Below are 20,702 nucleotides of genomic sequence, written 5' to 3'. Positions count from 1 at the left end.
TCCATGAAGCTTTCCTGAAGTCTCTTTCTAATGAAACAGACCGAACAATGTCTGTCAGATGGCTGTTTAATGACAATACCAAAGTGATTGACCTGACTTTAGTTGCTTAGAGTTATTCTCTAATTACGAACATGTTTGGTGGAAAGTGGCAATGGAACCCAAATGACCTCTTGTAATAAAAATGGATCAAACAATGTTGGTCTGATGGCTGATTAAGGACAAAACCAAAGAGTATCAATCCTGATGTTGACCCTGGAGTGTAATACAAATGTAATAAAAGTGGAAATGCTTTTAACTGATCATCTAAATCACTGGGGAAGCTGGAGAAGGGCTTAAAACGTAAATTTGAGGGTTCACAAGATGATTAACCGAAAAGGGAAACAGAAAAAGACATTTACTACTTCTTCAAAAAGTTATGCTTTTTCCATCCTCTCTAATCTTTGCTTTTTTTCTTGCAAATGACTGAATATCACGATTTATTTTGGACCCTTCTTCTTATGAACGTCTTTGGTTGAACTGGTCACAACCGGTAGACGAACTAAATATGACCGATGACCGAAAGTTGCGAGTAAAGTTTGTTTTGTTTTAAGGGGTCAGAAGCCAAAAAGGTTGCGAACTATGGTTTAACACCACCATGGTTTTACATCATCACTACATCCAGAGAAAACTCCGATGAAAGAACCTTGAATGCAGCACTCAAAGATCTTAAGTTAGAACATTTTACATTTATATTCTGTCATTTGCGCCTTACTAGTGCAGCAAAGCTATAAGCTTGAAGTATTTAGACAACAACCCAAAAAGAAGGGTGGATGTGAAAAGGGGGATATATTAGGGAGTCTTGTGCATGTCCTCTAAACAAGTGGGGAACACTTTAAACTCTACTCTTAACTCAATCAAATAAATATAAAAGAATATGAAAAATGATCTCTGCTTAGTCACATTCCTCTTTAGATGTTTTACTACTGAGACCTCTCAAAGCACTCAGCAAGAAGCCACAAGAAGGGAATTTAACACCATCCATACTTTACTTTACTTCTAGCATAGAGGATCCCACATAAACACAAACTTGCCATGAAATAACTTCCTGGTAACAGAAACAGCTTGTATCACTTCCTGTTTTAAACCAAAACTGAGCCTTCATTACTTTATAGAGCTGCAACACGCGCACACAAGAAAAAAAGAAAAAAAAAGAAAAGTAAAATCACTTACAGACCGGACATGGCAGTGTTCCTCCCTGGCTCTCTTTCTCTCTGTCATTTTCTTGGTCTGTCTCTCTCTCTCTCACCTCCTCCTCCTCTTCCACCTACACTTTCCTCTGTGAGTGTCTCCGTGGCTACATTCAAGCCCTCAAGCCTTCTTTACCCTCTCGCTTTCTGCTGATTGGCCAGCAGTAAAGTGTGTGATTTACTGGCTCCTTCACCTAACAGATGCTTAGGTGAACTTCCACAACACACACTGAGCGGTGGTGTGGAGTTATGTCTGGTAGCCCTGGGGGTTAAAGGGTGCTGATGACGACAATGACTACACACTCACACACACACATGCAAACACACACACAATCCTTGCTAGTGTTCACGTGTGTGTGTGTGTGTGTGTGTGTGTGTGTGTGTGTGTGTCTGTGTGTGCGAGGTGTGTATGTGCACTGAGGTCAAAGATTACATAAGCCTCAGAGTTGACAAGGCAATAGGATGTGTTAGGGTCAGGACCTCACATCCATACACACACACACACACACATACACACACTCACAGATATACACACACTAAGGCGTTCGCAATACCGTGACACTTCAGTCACATGAGACAGTTAAGAGTTACAAAAAGGAAAGGACAGTAAAGCATCATGTCTTTACTGAATGTTTCAAGTTAGTGGAACAATTTTCATTCACAAGTGTGATGAGTTGAGTCCAGTAAAATCTCTTATTTAAAGGACCATTGTGTAGAATTTAGTGATATCTAGTGGTGAAGTTGCAGATTACAACCAACAGAATATACCCTCACCCTCCCCTTCCATGTGTGTAGGAGAACCTACAGTGGCCGCGAAACTGGCAAAAAATGCAAAAGTCCCTCTCTAGAGCCAGTGTTTGGTTTGTCTGTTCTGGGCTACTGTAGAAACATGGCAGGCGCCATGGAAGAGGACCCGCTCTCCATGTAGATACAAAGGGCTCTTTCTAAGGTAATGAAAACATAATGAATCTTATTTTCACAGGAAAACACATTAACTTAACGTTGTACTATGTACTTATTGATAATATATTCAATTTCTGCCAAGTCTGTTCCGCTAGATGCCACTAAATCTTACACACTGGTCTTTTTAAGCTACACTTACTTTTACGATTTTGTTTTTTGGCCACCGGGGGGCAGAATACTTCCACACAGGGCCTAAAAACCCTGCCATTTAAGAGTTTTGGGGGAATATATTAGCAAACAATTGCCTATTTACTATGGCTGCAACTAATAATTATTTGAAATATCACTTAATCTGCTGATTACTTTCTAAAATAATCGATTGGTTATTTGGGCCATAAAGTGTAAAAAAATGGTGAAAAATGTTTATCACTGTTTACCAAAGCTCAAGGTGATGTCCTCAAATGTTTGTTCTGACCAACAATCCACAACCTAAAGACCTTCAGTTTACTGTCATACAGGACTAAAGAAACCAGAAAGACTTTTTTTTGAAAATTACTCAAATAAATTAATCTCTTATCAAAATAGTTAGTGATTAATTTAATAGTGTGCAGCTCATTGATTCGCCAATGAATTGTGTCAGCACTACTATTTACACATCCAGCAGATACAGAGTCCTGTTTCTCCTAAGTCCAATATTCTCTGTACTGTTGGCTCTGTTTTTGGTCTCCACCAACTCCTGAGAGAAACATTCAGCTTTGTAGATGAATGTTTCACTTTCTTCTCCAGCTAGCAGCTTATTTTGTCTGCTTGCTAACTGGTGCTGGACAGGTAGCATACAGTATTCTTGAAGCGCGGTTTTTGCTGAAAGCAGCTGTGTCCTGTGGCTGCAAATGAGGTTGCAGACGCGGTCAGACCCAACCATAGTGTAAAAAGCAAAACAATGTGCTTAAAGAGGCTAAACTACTCTGAGGAGCTGCAGAGATGCTTGTTTTTTCATGTGGGTTTAAAAATATTCCAAATAACTGGCTTTGCAAATGTTTTATGAGGAAGGAAATGCATTTAACTCATTTGTTAGGCCTCAAAAATACATTTAGTTGAGAAAAAACGGAATGAAAACATTATATTGTTTGTAAACAAGACAACACCACAGAGAATTTTCTGGATTTTGGAAAATTATGAGTATAACCTAAACTGTGTTTCATTGAGTGGTTAGAGGTCAAAACAAGATCACAACTTGCTAAGTTAAATCAGCACAAATTGAGGTTAAAGCAGTGTATTTTCTACAGCGAGGAAAAAAAGGGCACGCTCTAATATATACAGCACGCTATACCCGTCTCAATATTTATTTTCTTGGCTAGAACTTTGGACATGAAGTAAGAGGATGCCAAATTTTCTTTACTTTTATCCCAAAATGGAAAAGACTCTGAAAAGTTACCAGGTTTCCCTCGAAACAGCAGCAATGGGATATTGATGGGGGTGTTAACAGCTGGCTGCAGTTCAACTGACTGACAGAGTAAATACACACTGAAACCTGGAACTGCTTAACCTCTGTCTCCGTCACTGATTTCACCCCCAATCCTCCCCCCCCCCACCCCTTTGTCAAACACAAACACACACACACACATACATGAACAGACACTTTCTCAGTTTATCTTTCTTTTCTTTCACTCGTTCACTTTGTCAATATTTGTCTCCTTTCTTGATTTACATCTCTGTCTGCTCTTCAGCTATCTCTTTTCTCTTCTATCTTGGTTTTCTTGCCTGCTTTTCTTCTTCCTCTACATCTTTCTTCTCACAGTTATTTCTTCTCATTAAGGCTGCAACTAATAATTATTTTCTCAATTGATTGATTTATAAAATGGGGAAAAATGTTGATCACTGTTTCTTAAAAGGTGACGTCCTCAAATGTCTTTAGTCCTGACCCACAGTCCAAAACCCAAAGATACTCTGTTTACTATCATAAAAGACAAAAGAAACCAGACAATGTTCACATTTGAAAGGCTGAACCGAATACTTTTTTTCTGAAGAAAATAATTCCAAATGATTTATTGATTATTAGAATATTTGCCAGTTTGCTGCAGGTCATTCCCCTCTCTCTCTCCCTGTTTCCTGTCGGCCTCTCTGCCAACTACTTTCAAATAAAGGCAAAAAACCCCCCCAAAAATAAATCTTTTTTAAAAAAAGATGCCAGCTAATTTTCCTTTGATCACCTCTTCAATTTCTCGTCCAATCATTGCAGCTGTACTTCCCACTATTCTGCAGCATTTCTGTTTTCCCTTTGCAATTCTCCTGACTTCATTTCTTCTACTTTCCTTACTTTTTTCACTTGGCCTCCTCTAATGATGGAAAGTAACAAGTTCATTTACTCAATTAAGTTGCATTAGAGTATTTCCACTTTGTGCTACTTTTCACTTCCAATTCAAAGGGAACTGATCTGTTTTACTTCCTAAAAGTTCAGCTTTCAAATGTGTTACATAACTTATGTACCACATTAATCATATCAGATTTATCCTGTGATTATTTAGCAACCAATAGACTAAAATAATGAAGCTCTGACTAAAAAATATTGTCATCATCGATTAATTTGCTGATTAGATTCACAATTAACTGTTTGGTATATAAAATGTCACAAAATGGTGAAAAATTGTCTTTTCTCTTATTTTCTTAAGAGTTGCAAATATATGTAAATATCTTGTTTTATCTGCTGAGTTCAAAACCATCCAATTTACTGTTGTGTATTGTGTGACTGAGAAAAGCCTAAAATCCTCACATTGAAGAAGCTGCAACCCTCAAACTTTTAGCAATTAGTTTGCTGATTAATATTCTGATGATCAACTAATAGATTAAATGATCAATCACTTAATGATGAGTATTAACAATCTAATGATGTAGTACGCTTTGGTACCTTACATATGCAGAATTTTAAACAGTGCTTTTTATTGTATTGATACTTTCACTTCAAGTAAAGGATCTGAATGCTTAATTCCAATACTGTGCTCATGCTTGTGCAGTTCCTTCCTTTCTTTCCTTCCATTCTTTCTTTGATCCTGTTTTTTTTCTTCCTTTTCTTTAAAATCATGTGAAGAAAAGAACCTACCCCTTTTGCCTCAGTTTCTTTCACTACATTCCAGCAAACACACATTGCTTGTAGCTTGAGAGAGATAGAGTGATGAGTCATTAAGTGACAGGAAGTCAAACAAGCTTTACCTCACTTTCTCCATCTGTTACATGCACATACAACAATCTGCAGTGTGAAGGCACAAGCTGCTCTCAGTTTGACTCAAGTTTAGTGTTAGTGTTTTTTCTAACATGCTTCAATCATGCATTGACTAGTTCATATTAATCTGCTTTGGTTCGTTTTGGTTATAAATTGTCAACATTAATCAATTGTATCTTGTAATCATATTGAGGGATACTTGTTAAATACGGCAGTTTTTTTTTTTGTTCAGGTGATATCTTGCCACACATCTCTCTAAAGTTCAAACAAGAGAAAGAGGAAACTACAGCCACAACTGGGTCCCGCCTGCTCTGTTGGTCTTGCAAGACTCTTTTCTCCCACACACTCTTTGGTTTTCACTCTCATATCTCTGCCTGCCTGCCTGTCAATCAGTCTGTATGACTTTCACTCCCTTTCATGACCACACACACATCCTGTCTACACACACATACACTTTCTTGAATCCAGACATTTACCCACACTCACTCCCCACAGCGATACCGTTTGTCCTCAATGCACTGGTACCAGATGAAATATTTTACATGTTCATGCATGAAGAATCTCTTATCTTTGACTGCCAGTGATGATAGAAGACTTTTGTGTTTTGTCTCGCTTCTGTTTTGTTTTCCTGATATAGAGAGAAACTAGTAAAACATGCACCAGCTATCAGCACTGGGCCCACCTTGGGTCATTTAACAGGCTCCAAACAAAGGGTAGTGTTACACCAAGAGGAACTTCTGCAGTTACCGCTTTAATGTTTTATTAAATTATGTAAAGGAGGAAGATTAAGAGTCAACTTTAAATACAAATAGGTGTTGGGCTTGTGTTTAGTGTAATTACGGTCATGATAATCAGTAATATATCATTTAAAAAAGCTGGAACAATTAGTCAACTTTTTCAATACGTTTTTCGATTGTTTTGAGTCATTTTAGTACGTCATCTTAACTTTTAGGAAACAATGAGCAACATTTTCACTATTTTTCTGACAGACCAAAAACCCCCATCAAATAATTGAGAAAAAAATTTAAAAAAATGAATGGATAATAAAACTGTTAGTTGCAGCCCTAAGACTCAAAACCTAACATTTTTGTTTTGAGTCCTACCCAAGTCATTATGCTGCCTTCATTAAATCTAACGCCATGTTTAAACTATTTTAGATTACATTAATCGATAATGAGAATGATCATTAGTTGCAGCCCTCATATATCTAAGTGATATGTCAGCACTTCTCTACAGGTACGTAACTGTGGTGCCCCTCAGTGGTAAAAGGTCAAAATAGAGCTAAAGGTAATGGATAAATGGTGGAAATGTGAAGTCACATCCCATCCATCAACTGTAACAGGTAATTTGAGCCCATCTGATAGGGCTGTGAGGGTGGGTTGGATGAATAAGTACACCATTAATACACTTTAGGGCGGTGCATTTTCAAATCAACCAAATGTGGATTCTCCTGAATAGACAGATGGTGCATGATGAGGATTTACAGCCGCTGAAAGGCAACATTTTCAGTTTCACTGGTGCTACATTGTGTGATTACTAGGGTTACTGTCACTGCAGAAAGCCAATCGAAACAATGCAGTCCACTTTCCACCAGTCAATTGTGTGTCTGTATAGAGAGGAAGTCCACTCCCTTCCAGTGTAAACAAATAAACTCTCAAGAGGAGCGACGGGGAGGCAAACAGCACAACGAAAATGTGCGACAAATGCCCGAGGAAATGTCAAACAATAAATGCAGGTTCAACAAAAGATGATGACAAAATTGGCAAAAAACTATCTCTGGGGTTTGACCCAAAATAGACAAATGTCCAGTGTATAATATGCTGAAGATGCTGGCTCCAACAAATACAAGCAATGCTGGCTAAAAGATAATTCAATTAAAATAAAGCTCTGTCATTTAAATGTGCTGACCTAATCCAAGTTTATTAAATGTATTAATTCCCTGATAGATTATTTTTAAATTGTACAAACAGTCCTCAAAACTCAATTTTTTATGACATGGCATGTGACTGCTGTCTTTTTTTTATTGGAGAAAAGATGGGCATTTAACAGAAATAGCATATATTGAGATAAATACCTCTATCACATGAAAATGGTGGAGCAAGTTCAAGGGGATTTCCCTTTGACTTGTAATGAGAAATACACAGAGCAAACCACAACTGACTGCTCAACTATTTTGGTTGCTTTACAAAGCAACGTTCTCATCTACAGTCTTTCTGAGGATGTCAGCCAATTAAACTTTGTTTTACAGTATTAAGAACAAAGATATTCCAAAATTAAAAAGCCATCAGGCGGAGTGTTTACATGAAAAATGATGATCTGTCTAAACTCTATAAACCAACCACAAAACAACAGAAGGAATTTCCCTTCCTGATGGGCCTGTTTACTGTGATTAAGGTCTTTACATGATGTATTTTTATTCGAATTGGGTTTTAAAATGAAATTAAAGCATTGATGCATCTGTAGCTATAAATTCACACAGATAGAGTCCTGTCTCTCTCCCACCTCCATCTTCCAGTTTCTGAGCCATTCTTCTTTCTGTCTCCTGCTGATGTAGTACGGATCTCCAGCCTGGAAAGTCACTCTGGGAACTGGCCTCCTCCGCAGCCTCCCAGTCTCACCCTGCACACACGCATAGCCACAAAATGCATGCTATACTTACTATACTCTTAAATCCGCTTGTACCATCAGAGTGGTTAGTTTCATTTTTGGGTGTAAAAAAAAGAAGGAAAAAAAAAAATCAGAGGTGGTGAAGGTACTGGTTTACTCACCACTCTGGGGGAGTCGCAGTTTCTGTCATCTGGCTCGTCTGCAGGAGAAGAAAAGTTACAGGAAATGGCCCATTTGTACAGATTTAACAAGAGGTTTAATGAGGAGGTAAACTCATGGTTTTCATCACTTTTCTCCAGCATCCATATTTAAAGTCGAAATGCCTTCAAACAACAAAATCTGGAAGTTGTTTTGCTGTTAAAAATTCAGGTAAACTGACAACAAGTGCTATTTAAGACTCCTGGGTTCATTTTTTTAAAATAAATTAGACAAATCTTGACTGTCAAACGTCTATAATGTCAGCAAGTTAGCTGTTGTATAGTTAAATCAAAGGCTTCTGTAGATAGGGTTGATATTTTACTCATATGTTTGGCTCAGTTTCTGCAAATCTTCCTTCAAACTTTCATCACACTGGACAAAATGTTTAAGCAAAAGTAAATATGTGAACTATATAACAATAAGCAAAGTCACACTACTGCAATAACATGACTCTGCATTAAATCTATACCCTTATTCTTCTCGGTATGCTCCAGTTTCCGACGCCCGCGCTTCTTGCGAGGGGAGGGCTCCGGCTCCTCGGGCGGCGTTGGGGGGGCGTTAGCACAGGGGTCAGAGGTTGCCATCTCCTGGGAAACAGACGAAACACAGTCTACGTCTGAGAATACTGCTACTCGCCCTTGTCTAGACTCATCAAAGGGCTCCATAGACATAATAATTGTGCACACACATGTACAGGCCTTATATTACACACATAAAACACGTGCATACACACACAATCAAAGAGCTACCGCAAAACATGCACATACCCATTAGTCTGCCCTTGTTAGTACAATGCAGAGCAGGTATGTCCAGCAGAGTGTGTCTGCATAGGATCAGTGTAATAATCCCATTAACACACATGCACACTTATGAGATGAGAAGGGGAGTGTGGATGATGTTTAATGTGTAATGATTAATGAACACATGTCGGTGGAAATCTTTATGTTACATGATACTAACCACTTGTTACAATTAGATACAATGTCAAATAATCACTATGAAAATCAAACAATACTATTTCATAAAAGTATTGTATTTACACTGTAAAACATTTAGATGACAGCACGCTGTTTGTTTAAGTATGCACTCAATCAATCACTGGTGTACAAGCCAATCTGTAATTCAATGGTTTATCCATTAGCTCACCAGCATTAATGATGCTAAACTCTAAATTATTCATTGGTGTCCTACACATGTGTCCACTCTAAAAGGCCAGCAGGGTTTTTATATGTGTGTGTGTTGCTAACAGGCTAACAGATTTTATAGATGGGTAGTTAAAAAGTGGAGAGCAGGGGTGAATGTCAAGCTCAAAGGCTACGCTAACGCTAGCTAGTGTAACAAGCCCACAAAGACTGTAATGAGCAGGTGAGAAGGCTTATAAAAGGCGTAAAAGGTGACTAAAAGGGCCTCAGGACAGACTGTTACACCAGCATGCACTTTTAACACAGTAAACTCAATGCAGGGGCAGAGGGTTTTCTTACATAGGTGGATTTTAGGTAGCATTCAACTGCTTTTAGTGCCCCAAAACAACCCACATATACACTTTTATTTTGTGTGGCCATGTAAAGGGCCATACATTTGCCATTGCATTAACCCTATTCTAAATGTTTCTGCAGGGTTGAGCTCTAAAACGCCAGCAAGGTTATTTTTTCATCCAGTCTGCATGTAGGCAGCACAATTTTTCCCTTGTTCCTTACTGAGAATACTGCATCGCATTACAGTGCTGGCAGTAGATAATGCTTTGATAAACCAACATATTCAAGTTTAATTTGACCTACAAATAGGGACACTAGTGATATTATAACTCATTACAAGCTTGTTTTAACTATATAAGTATTTATTAATGTTAAAATGTGAAGAGAAACATGTTCAGACAAATTAAAGTGAATTCACTTGACTGGAAAAACAAAAAAAAGATATTTCAAAATTAAACATTTCATAGACTCCATGTAAATACATAAATGGCATTATGAGTAAAAAAAAACAGTACATCACATTAAAACAATAAATCATTGTTAGCACTTTCAAATACTTGCTAAGTAAAATCAAACATGTGCTTCAAAAAATATGCACATTGTAATTATTGCGGGAACCTAATAACAGCAGTAACTTAGCTCACATGAATTTAAAAACTGTGTGCACAAAACAATCAAAAACGATGGTATAAATTAACCGAGATCAGAGTACACAGTGTCATCTTATGCTTTAATATGAAATCAAAATGTGTGCACCGGTCTCTGTCTTGTGCACATGCAACACCATCACGTGTCCTTGATGCGAACACATGGCCTTAACATTTATTGTTTTAACCCCGGGATAAAATTAAAGCTGCATTAAGCAATTTCTGACCATAAGGAGGCAAGAAAGAGTCGTGATAATATATCAGCTCATACTGCTAATGTTGTAGCAAACAACTGACTACTTACACATTCAGCAGACACAGAGGAACATGGACTTTCCATTGCAGTCGTCTTTTTGGCCGCCTGTCCAATGTAAATGCATTTCAGCCCTGGTTTGGTCCCCCAATTCCTGAGAAAAATATCTGGATGTCTTTGGATTACTATATATACTCGACGTTCTTCCGCCACTTGTTAACTTTCGCCTCTGCGCCATTTACCACTGTACAGGAAGTGATAGTCAGCTTGTGTGAGCTTTCAGGCTGAGAGCAGGTGCGATGTTTGGGTTTCATTTAGGCCGAATGAACGAAAACTATGACCTGAAAGCAGCCAGAAATTGCACGGAGCTGCAGACTGGAGTGTTGACTCATAACAGGAAGTTATTTGATTGCTTAATGCAGCTTTAAAGTTGTACTGAGGCTATTTCTCCTCACGACAAGATATCTCTCACCACTATAAACAAGCCAACCGTGCTTCAACTTAGAGGACATTTTTAGAATTGGTCTTGAGAGCTGAATTCACACAGACACACAATACTTCGTACAATAAACTAGTGGTCTTTTTTAACACTTCCTCGCTTCCTGAACTTCCTCTTCTCTCAGCATCTCTACCTTTGATCTTGAGTCACAGACTTTTTGGAAAGTACCTGACTTTACCCCTCAGCTGACAGACTCTAACCTGAGCTCATCAATGAAAAGAGGCTTTCAGATTGGATGAAACTTTGATGATACCCGAGGGGAAGGCTGAGCTGAAAACAGGATGTAGCAAACAATAAAACAATAGTGCAAGTCCCAAAACTAATAAAAATAAGCAGCCTTATACATTGTAAATAAAGAAAATAAAAGCGTGATGGCTTTAGATGTAACTGAAGTAACTGTTTAAGCTGCGTTGCTTGTTATTTACACTGTAGCAGACACAAACATGCAAGAAGTGTGTGCAGACAAGTCAATATGTGTAGCTGCTCCTGTGTTTAATCTGACATTTGGAGGAAATGCAAACTCCATTTATTTTAACTCTTTCATAGGTTTCATACAGCGAGCAAGCTAAACACGTTTCAACCTCAGCTACAGTATGCCTCATTTTCATTCTTGTTCATTTTAATTATCTGTGTTATTTGCTTCAGTTTTGCTAGCTAAAAGTTATTACTAGGGTTAGCTACTTTGGTTACGTTGGCCAAAGTAGCTATTCCTAGTTGCTGGATTAAGTTGCTATTTTTCTTTACTTCTCAAAAGCAAATAAAGACTAAACTGGATTAAACTGATTATTTTAACCATTTCCTTGTGTAGTCTACAGAGATCTCATTCTTTAAAGGGTAAAAAAGATCAAATCAACTCAACTCAACTACATTGTGTGACAATGTGTGTTTTTAGTCTCGCACGTTATTTAAACTCACACTACACATTTGAATCAGCCTTTCTGCACAGTGATTTCGTAAACTATTCTGATGAATTTTGTTCATAGAGGACAGTTGTGTTCACCGCAGTGTTGACGAAAAAAAGAGAGAAAGTCAGCTGACTCTAAGAAGAAAGTAGGAAAAACTATGGATGCGGCTGGAAGACGTAGACCCAATGATCTGCCTTTTGTTGCAAAGTTCAGTTTTAATATCACAGCGATCACGACAGATTACAGTTTTAACCACATGTACTGTATAATACCATTGGGAAAATATTATAACGAGCTCATTATAGTTTAAAATGCATGTTTTGATAGCAGTCCTGTGATTTTAGACCGTGGAACCACTCAAACTGCACGAGTATGGAGCTGATTTCCTGCCAAAACTTAACAAACAAAACATGTTCTACAAAGCCCTGTGATTCACTGACAAACACACTGTACTCTGCAAAATAAAAAACACCTTTAACAAAATAATATATTTTGTTTTGCAAATACAAAAAGTACCTTTCAAAGAAATACACAACATATTTTCTAACCACAGCATATCTTTTCAGTACAGAAAAACACTTCCTACAAAGTCAAAAAAATCTTTTTTATAAAATACTTTTGGCACAATCTTTCTGCCATGATTGTGCCAATAGCAGGTGGTGCTATGAGTCCATTTAAATACACAATTAACAAACACAAACCACACTGTGTTGGTGAATCTTAGGGCATTTGTAAAACATGTTTTGTGTGTTTGTAATTTTGGCAGGAAATTAGCTTCATACAAAGACAGCGACCTGTTTCTGACATGCCAGAATACCAATCGATCATCCACGAGCTAAATCATTTAGGGAAATAATCAGGAGATGTGACCCCCCCTCGAACTGTACATCAATTGATAACCCATCAGGCAGAAATGTACATATTCAGTATTTTAGCTAATCTTTTGATGTATTATACTGAAAATGGTCTAAATCAGTGTAATTACTCAGCTGTAGCAGGCAACAAACTGCAGGGTTTCACTTGCCAACACTGTTGATAGCTATTCAGCACACCTGCCTTAAATTAAATCACTAATTAAGAGTCCCATTTGGGTCTGGAAGCTTTCCCATAAAAAGAGCCTGAAATGCAAAGATATTAATCTCTGCTGACACACTCTCAACTTACAAAAGCCACTTTATAAAAAAGGAGAAAAGCACAGAAACCAAAAAGATCTGGCACATCTTCTTTATGGGGTTTTTTGTGGGTTTTCGGGTGGGGGGTTTTGCAAGATATCACCCTGATTAAGGTAAACGTTTGATTAAAGTGGCTGCAGTAATCCAACTTCCCCAATAACCTGGATTTTAATAATTTGTTAGATAACTAGTTTAATGTGTGTAGTCTGCACTGTAGAGGAAGTTAATTAATACAGGACCTCAACAGAAGCTCTATTACTTGCAGCGATATTTGTAACTTGAAAGCAATTTGACTTATAGTCCCCAAAAAGTTATTTTTTTATCTACCAGCTGCAAGGCATGACACGTTTTGTACTCCGAACACAACCACAGTATTTCCACAATGTCTCTGTGACCTTTGTGGTTTTGGCGTAGAACGGAAACCCCAAAAGAACCCAGACTAAGCTGCATTAAAAAAAAGAAACTCTGGTTATCAAGAAAAATGCTTAATGCAAGTTCAAGTTTCAATCATTATAGTTTAGCCACATTACACATTTAACAACGGTTTGTGGATCCATGGTAGTGTTTTTTTGTTAGCACATACATGTTGCTGTGAGGTGATGTTCATACAGAGTCGAAGTCACGTCCGGTGAACCTCCGTTCCACTAGCTTCTGTAACTCATTTATAGTTCCTTTTATCCGACTTTCTGAAAAAATTAAACATGTTCTTATAGTTGGCCTTTTCCTATTCTCAGACATCTCATCATCCAGCCCCCTTTAAAAGAACTACAAGCTTGCATCACTGTCCCCAAAGTTCATTTTTCAACGTTATAATCTCTATTTATAATCTTCGCTGTCTACAGACATGTACAGCTATTGCTCCTCTCTGTCCTGCTATTAGTACAGACATGTTTCAACTAGCTACGACCCCCTATTTGCACATGGACTTGTCTCCTCTGTTAAGCCAATACATTTAGCCTGCAAAGGTCTGGAAAACAATGTTGTTAAAAAATGTTATATTAAATACACAACAATATGAGATCATCGTTCAGACAACTCCATCCTGATCTAAACATATGAAGCGAGCCACGTGATATACTATTGAAAAAAGCTCTGTACCAAGGATGGATTTTTAGTTATTTGCATAATTAGAAATGTCAATGGGAATATTTTCTACTTCGGCTCTTTATGAAGATAATACATAAATATTTGAAAATAGCTGTTGAGTCCTTCTGTACTTTAAACTTTAAACTACTCTGAAGTGTTATAGCAGAAGACACAAACGCAACACACATGCATTAAAAAACCCACCACCTGCTCCACACATGGCTCCAGTGGCAAAAAAAAGAGAGAAAAAGAAAATCTGTGGGGAAAGGAGGGAGGAAAGAGGAAGAGACCAACACCTACTAACTTATAGTGTTGTGAGCGACGAGAAGAAAAGCTCAACAGCAGCCAGAAAAAATAAAAAGCAATGGCTGTGAAAGGAGGGAAAATGGAGGTTTGAAATAGTTAAGGACCATAAAGCTGATCTACTTATCCATGAAACAATCATCATTAACAATGTGTGTTAAGGCAAGTGTGTGTGTGTGTGTATGTGATAGAGGTGAAGAGTGAGTGGAGGAGCGAAGGTGAAGGAGACTCTCCCTCCCTCCCTCGCTCCCTCCCTCCCTCTCTGCTCCCTGTAGTTAGTGTCACTGACAGCTCCACCCTGAGCTCCACACAATAGCTCTGTTCCTGAATACACTCCACTCTCTGTGTGCATGTTTTGTGTGTGTGTGTGTGTGTGTGTGTGTGTGTGTGTGTGTGTGTGTGCGTGCGTGGTCAAGGTATTCCTCATGTTGTGGGGACGTACATCTGTTTACACGGCCATGTTGTAGGGTCTCACCTCCCTTATGAGGACAAAAGGTCCCTTTATGTAAATCATTAATTTTAGGGTGAAGATGTGGTTTAAAGTTAAGGTTAGTTTAAGGTTGTGTTAAGGTTAGTGTTTGGCTTGTGGTGGTTATAGTTCAGATTAGGATAAGCCTCCAGGAAATGAATGTAAGTCAATGTAAGGTCCTCTGAAGAGATAGAAATACAAATTTGTGTGTGCGTGTGTGTGTGTGTGTGTGTGTGTGTGTGTGTGTGTGTGTGAGTGCGGTTGAAACAGACAGAGCCACAGAGAGTTAATAGGTAACACACTGTTCACTGGCATAGGCTGCTGTTATAAGTATGTTTTACACTACATGTGATAAAACTTTTGTTACTACAAGCAAAATGTCTAAATTGTAAAATTAGCATATTACAATAAGAAAAAAAAAAGTAGTTTCTTTAGTCAAAGACTAATTCAGATGTTGGCTGGCACACTGGTTGTTTTGAGTCACAATAGTCCCGTAAACATTTGATGCGATTAGTCAAGCACGCTGTCTGGCAATGTCGTTGGGAATTTAACAGTCACATCTACAGAAAGGACGGACCGAAAATGACTGCGCACTGATCTGCGCTCTCAGTTTGTGTTAGTTGACGAAATATCCTCGCCGGTTACGAGAGTTGAAGCGCTAGGAGTCGACCGAACGGTTTCCAGATGTTTCAGTTTGTAGAGCTAGCAGAAGTCTCCAGATATCAGGCTGATGTCTTGTAAAAGAAAAAAAAAAACAAAAAAAAAAAACAGCACAAACAACAGCAGATCAATTAGCGAGCTAACTTTTCTGCTCTGTTTGTGTTTTAACTGACAGAGCATAGCTGTGTGGGATAAGCTGCAATAATATTATGCATTGTGCAGGTCTTTTATTATTCTTCCTCAACTGTTATAGTATATATATGATAATTCAAGCATTTTACAAACAAACAAAAATCACTACTATTCTACTATTACTAGCTTTACAATTACACCTGTATATATTTCAATTTATATCAAATATATTCTAATTATATATATGTAGTGTATATTTACAACTATACACTACTACTGCATCACTGCTACTACTACTACAATTATTATGACTACTACTACTTTAATTTCTGCTACTACTACAGCTGCTGCCACTAGAATTATTATACTATTACCAGTACTACTCCTACTACCACTACTATGCATATTACTACTTTTATTACCTATTTTATTGTTTTATCTTCACTAATTATACTGCTACTACTACTTTCATTATATTAACTTTAAATACTACTATTCCTGCTTAGACTACTTCCACTCAAACTACTGCTACTACTATTACACCACAACAACTACCACCATTATTACACATATTACTACTTTTACTACCACTTCTATTACTTGAAACTTTTAATGCTGCTACTAAAACTGCTACTTCTATTTGCACTACTGATATTACCCATTTACTACTACTGCCACTACTTTAATTACCTTAATATTTCACTACAACTAATTATATTACTATTGCTATTATATTACCACCATTACATCAGCTAGAACAACAATTGCAACTATTACTTTTGAGCAAGCACAAACAGACTGAGAAACCGGTTTTTCCCTCTGCTTTCAGAAGCTCTAAGCAAATACAATATGCAAATGCAAACCAGTGCAATATTCTCTATTTTTCTATAACTCAATTATTTATGGACTATTTTATTATGACAATACTTATTTATTATCACTATTTTTAAGGCAACTACTGATTTTAATTTTTGCTGTTATTTTTGGAATGCTGCTAAACCAAATTTCGTTGTATTGTTTTATCAGTGCAATGACAAAAAAGTATCTATTCTATTCTATGACTACTATTATAAATATTACCAAATGTAATACTACTACTGCTAACATTATCACTACCTGGCTACTTACACTGCTACTTTTACTACTGCTACTATTGCACTACTGTAGAACAACTGCACAAACATGCAGACCTTTTGTTGAGTGTTTTATCTGCAGGCCTGAGTGTGTAATGTGTGTGTGTATGTGTGTGTGTGTGTGTGTGTGTGTGTGTGTGTGTGTGTGTGTGTGTGTGTGTGTGTGTGTGTGTGTGTGTGTGCATGTTTGTGTGTGTGACAGGGCCCACATTAATCCTGCTCACCTTGTCAGAGCTCAGACATCAAAGCATGATCAGACCTGCTCTCCTGCACACATGAATGCACACACTCGCATGTACACACTCTCACAGTAGTTCACTTGGTATTCCTTTCTGTCTGGGATTGTTTGATCAGCTATATTGACTCGCTGATTCTGCCACAGAGTTCAGCCAACACAAAGGAACACACACACACACAGACACATGATAAGAAGATGAATGGAGAGGGAAATATGGAGGAGAGGAGCTGCCAAACAAGTGAAGTCAGTGAGAGTGAAGATATACACTGTGTGGAGTCATTACAGTAATAATGCAGCTCTGCAACAGCATTCACAGCTTATTACCGCTTGCCTCAAGGTGACTGGAAGGTTTCCAGTCCAAACCCCAAGTCAACCATACCATCTGAGAAAGAACTGGTTCATCTTGTGTAAAAGTAGAAGGATTGACTAGAACTACAAAACCACAGCTGAAATGTGAACAATGAGCACATTTTTCTCACATTTTTCTCATAAACATGCATATTTGGAGAAGCAGAAACATCCAGCATAAGCACATGTGTAAGAATAGATTTGACCCTCCACCCATCACTGTGTAGTTGTTTATAATGTACTAAATTCAGTGTTGAACAGTTGTTACCTAAAGAGCACTAGAATAGATAACATAATGAGGAACTAAAGCTGCATGAGCTATGTTTCATATGTTGTTGACCTCTGAGCTAGATCAAGTAGGATTTATTATCTTGCTCTGTTGTTTTCTTGTATTTATGTAAAAGACTTTGAGATTTGCTTGTGTGTAGAAATAAATAATGGACTTATGTCAGGGGTGAACTTGTTTATATGTAATCTTCATATTCATCACAATAAAACTATCTTAACAGACAATTGTATAATCAAACATACAGGATTTGTGGCTCAAACAAATTAAAGAAAAACTACAATTTTTTTACAAGTTTTTATTTTCGTTGCATTGTACTCACCGAAGAAAATGATCATGGAGTGCGGCCACATCGCTAAGCAACAATGATGGTGCAACAAACATGAGAGGCCAGAAAATCATACAGATTGAAAACAGTTTGGCCAGATTTTGACTTTATTTGGAGCTTAAAAGACAAAAGTGAGTGCACCGGTTATGTTGCTAATAACCCCGCAGAAGGTAGGTTAAAGTCGAACCAGGAAGTGGCGAGATCAACAGCCAGTTTCGGTTCTAATTTTACCGTTCATTTAGGCGTCCTGGGGATTTTCTGATTAAGACTGATACCATTAAGGATTTTGATGTCCACCCTTGTTTTCTGGTCCGAAAAAAAATGTGTGTTTGTTTTGAACCTGCTGGACTGTCTGAATGTGTTTATTGTCGTTGGTCAGAGGTTGTTTTTTTTTACATTAGTGTTAATTAACCTTAGTTTTCCTTTAATTTGAACTTTAAGCAGAGTGGTAACAGCAAGTAGGTGGTGGAAAATGTGAGGAATGGAGACTTACAGACAAGTGAAAATGATGACAGTTAAAAATGATGAGGAAATGGAGAGTATAGGGGAGAGTATTGACTGGTTAGACTTGCACAATGTGAAGAGGAACTTCCATTTTTAGGCATACCGGTAGAAAAAAAAGTATCTAAAGATCACATACAAGCCGGAAGAAAAGTAACCAACACAAGCTGCTGTGAGAAAGCAAGTTCTGCATCTCATTATCTGTCACACACACACTCTGTGACACTAACTGGGGACCGATTATGTTTTATCCTTATTTCCAGTCATCTATATATAATGTTACAATGTCGGATGTTCATATTAAACATGGCCCGAGTGTCAAATGAGGTAAACATATGCAGAAGTAATCCTTGTGAGCTAAAAACTCTGGCTTCAGACTGCTCTGAACGCTCAGTTTCCAATGTTTTTTTTCTACTTTCAGCCCAAGTATGCCATTTTTCATTATGGCATTGTTTTGGGAGTAGTCATGCTGAGCCATGACATAAGTCAAGTTGGCACACTAAGTGTTTTTCTATAACACAGCACGGCAAAGTAAAATAATTTAGCAGTTTTGTGCAGCGTTTCATCAAACATCATTATAACTGTTGCTGTTTCTGCTTGTACTGTCACTCCCTACATTATCTCTAACTGATCCACTGAACAAATAGCTCCAAATATCTCCTTGAATTGTTGTATTGATTGCTTTTTTAGCGCCACACAGGAAGCTCTACTAATTCTGTGAGGAACGTGTTAATTTCCTATAAATTCTTTGCAATAAAAGTCTCTAATTTTTAGTCATTTAAAAGCTTCTTATATGAAACAGTATAGCACGAAATGTGTTTTCATCAGCAGTAACACAACTCTGATACAGCTGCTCCTCCCTAGGATTCCTGAAACTGTCCAATCAGAACAGAGTGGGCTCATCATGAGGGACAGAAACAAAGAGACAAGAGCTAAGACTGCCTGTTAAGAGACAGAGGCTGAACTGACGGGCCGCATAAAGGCCCAGTATAACACAAATAAGGTTGTTGTTTTTTAAACTGTGAAGTATACAAAGCTAATCTAGTGGAGTCCCAGAATAATATTATAGAGCTGGAAATGAACATAATAGGTCCCCTTTAATAAAAACAGTCCTCCAGATTTCCACATGCTACTGTGCTCTTAAGAAAATGACTGAGCTGACTGTGGCTGACACTCAGCAGTTCTGCAGGTGTGAATGCATTAATGTGAAGCAAAGTTCATGCATACTCAACAAAACCTCTCAACAGAACGTTAGGAGTAAAATGTATTGCATAGGTGAACAGATAATCAATCACTCTGCTGCAGTATAACAGGCTGACGACAGCCTATAATTATTGTACTCACAGGAAGCAGCTGTTTGCGTTTCCTGCCGGGACGGCCCACTCTGCGCTTGTTGCGGGGACTTGCTGGCGTCCCCTCCTCTGGACTGTCCTGGTCTGCTCCGTCTTCATTCTGGCCAATTACAGAGAGGCCACATCAAACACTATTGACTGCATGAAGTTTTAATTGATGTCAGCAGTGATTTAGGTTGTACTAAAGCAACAAAGATTTAAAGCAATATGGTTTAAGAAACACATTAAATGAATAAAGAGTAGCACACATTTGATTGTTAAAAAACACAAAAACATGGTATGTGAAGTTTTGGGGTGCCAAACTTCACACTATTTATGGCCTTTATGCTAGGAAAAAAAAAAGACGGATTGAAATCCAGCTTGTTTAAAAGACAAACTACTTTGAAAACAAAGATGTCAAAACCCATCCAAGTTGTGATTGTACAAGTCATTTTTAAACTATAAATGGGGAAAATATGAAAAGGAAAACCAGTAAATTATATGTTTGCAGATATGAAATCCAGCTGTGTTTAGTACAGCAGACAGGATGCATGTTGTATGACTAAACCTGCTCTGGATTGATCTGAATGTCTATATGCAGCACAAAGAAAACTCTCAGAAGAATAAAAAAACATTATTTTTTTTTAAACATGACATTTAGATAACTCATTGGACAACTGTGGAAACCCTGGTAATATAAGTCCTTTCTACAATGTTTTATATTGATGCCTTAAGTGAATCTTTGAACTTTAATGAATACATCTCAGCAGTCCTCTGCTCAGCTC

The 20,702-nt window shown here is 37.8% G+C and overlaps 1 protein-coding gene across 6 annotated transcripts in view; it reads right to left on the bottom strand.

The window, feature by feature from the left end:
- LOC133997177 (DNA (cytosine-5)-methyltransferase 3A-like) overlaps nt 1-20,702 on the bottom strand; it is a 65,936-nt gene that overhangs the window by 29,023 nt on the left and 16,211 nt on the right. For 3 of the 6 annotated variants that reach the window (XM_062436722.1, XM_062436725.1, XM_062436726.1), the window contains exon 3: nt 19,931-20,038. In XM_062436722.1, coding sequence (XP_062292706.1) covers nt 19,931-20,038 — 108 coding nt within the window. Of the gene's footprint in view, nt 1-7,848; nt 7,966-8,114; nt 8,153-8,620; nt 8,739-10,577; nt 10,748-19,930; nt 20,039-20,702 lie in introns of those variants that run through there. The other 3 variants (XM_062436720.1, XM_062436721.1, XM_062436723.1) reach the window with 3 other exon arrangements.

Source organism: Scomber scombrus, chromosome 17 (genome assembly GCF_963691925.1).
Source record: "Scomber scombrus chromosome 17, fScoSco1.1, whole genome shotgun sequence".
NCBI classification, from domain to species: Eukaryota; Metazoa; Chordata; class Actinopteri; order Scombriformes; family Scombridae; genus Scomber; species Scomber scombrus.
Note: the sequence above shows the minus strand (reverse complement) of the source record. Positions and strands in the feature narration are given on the sequence as shown.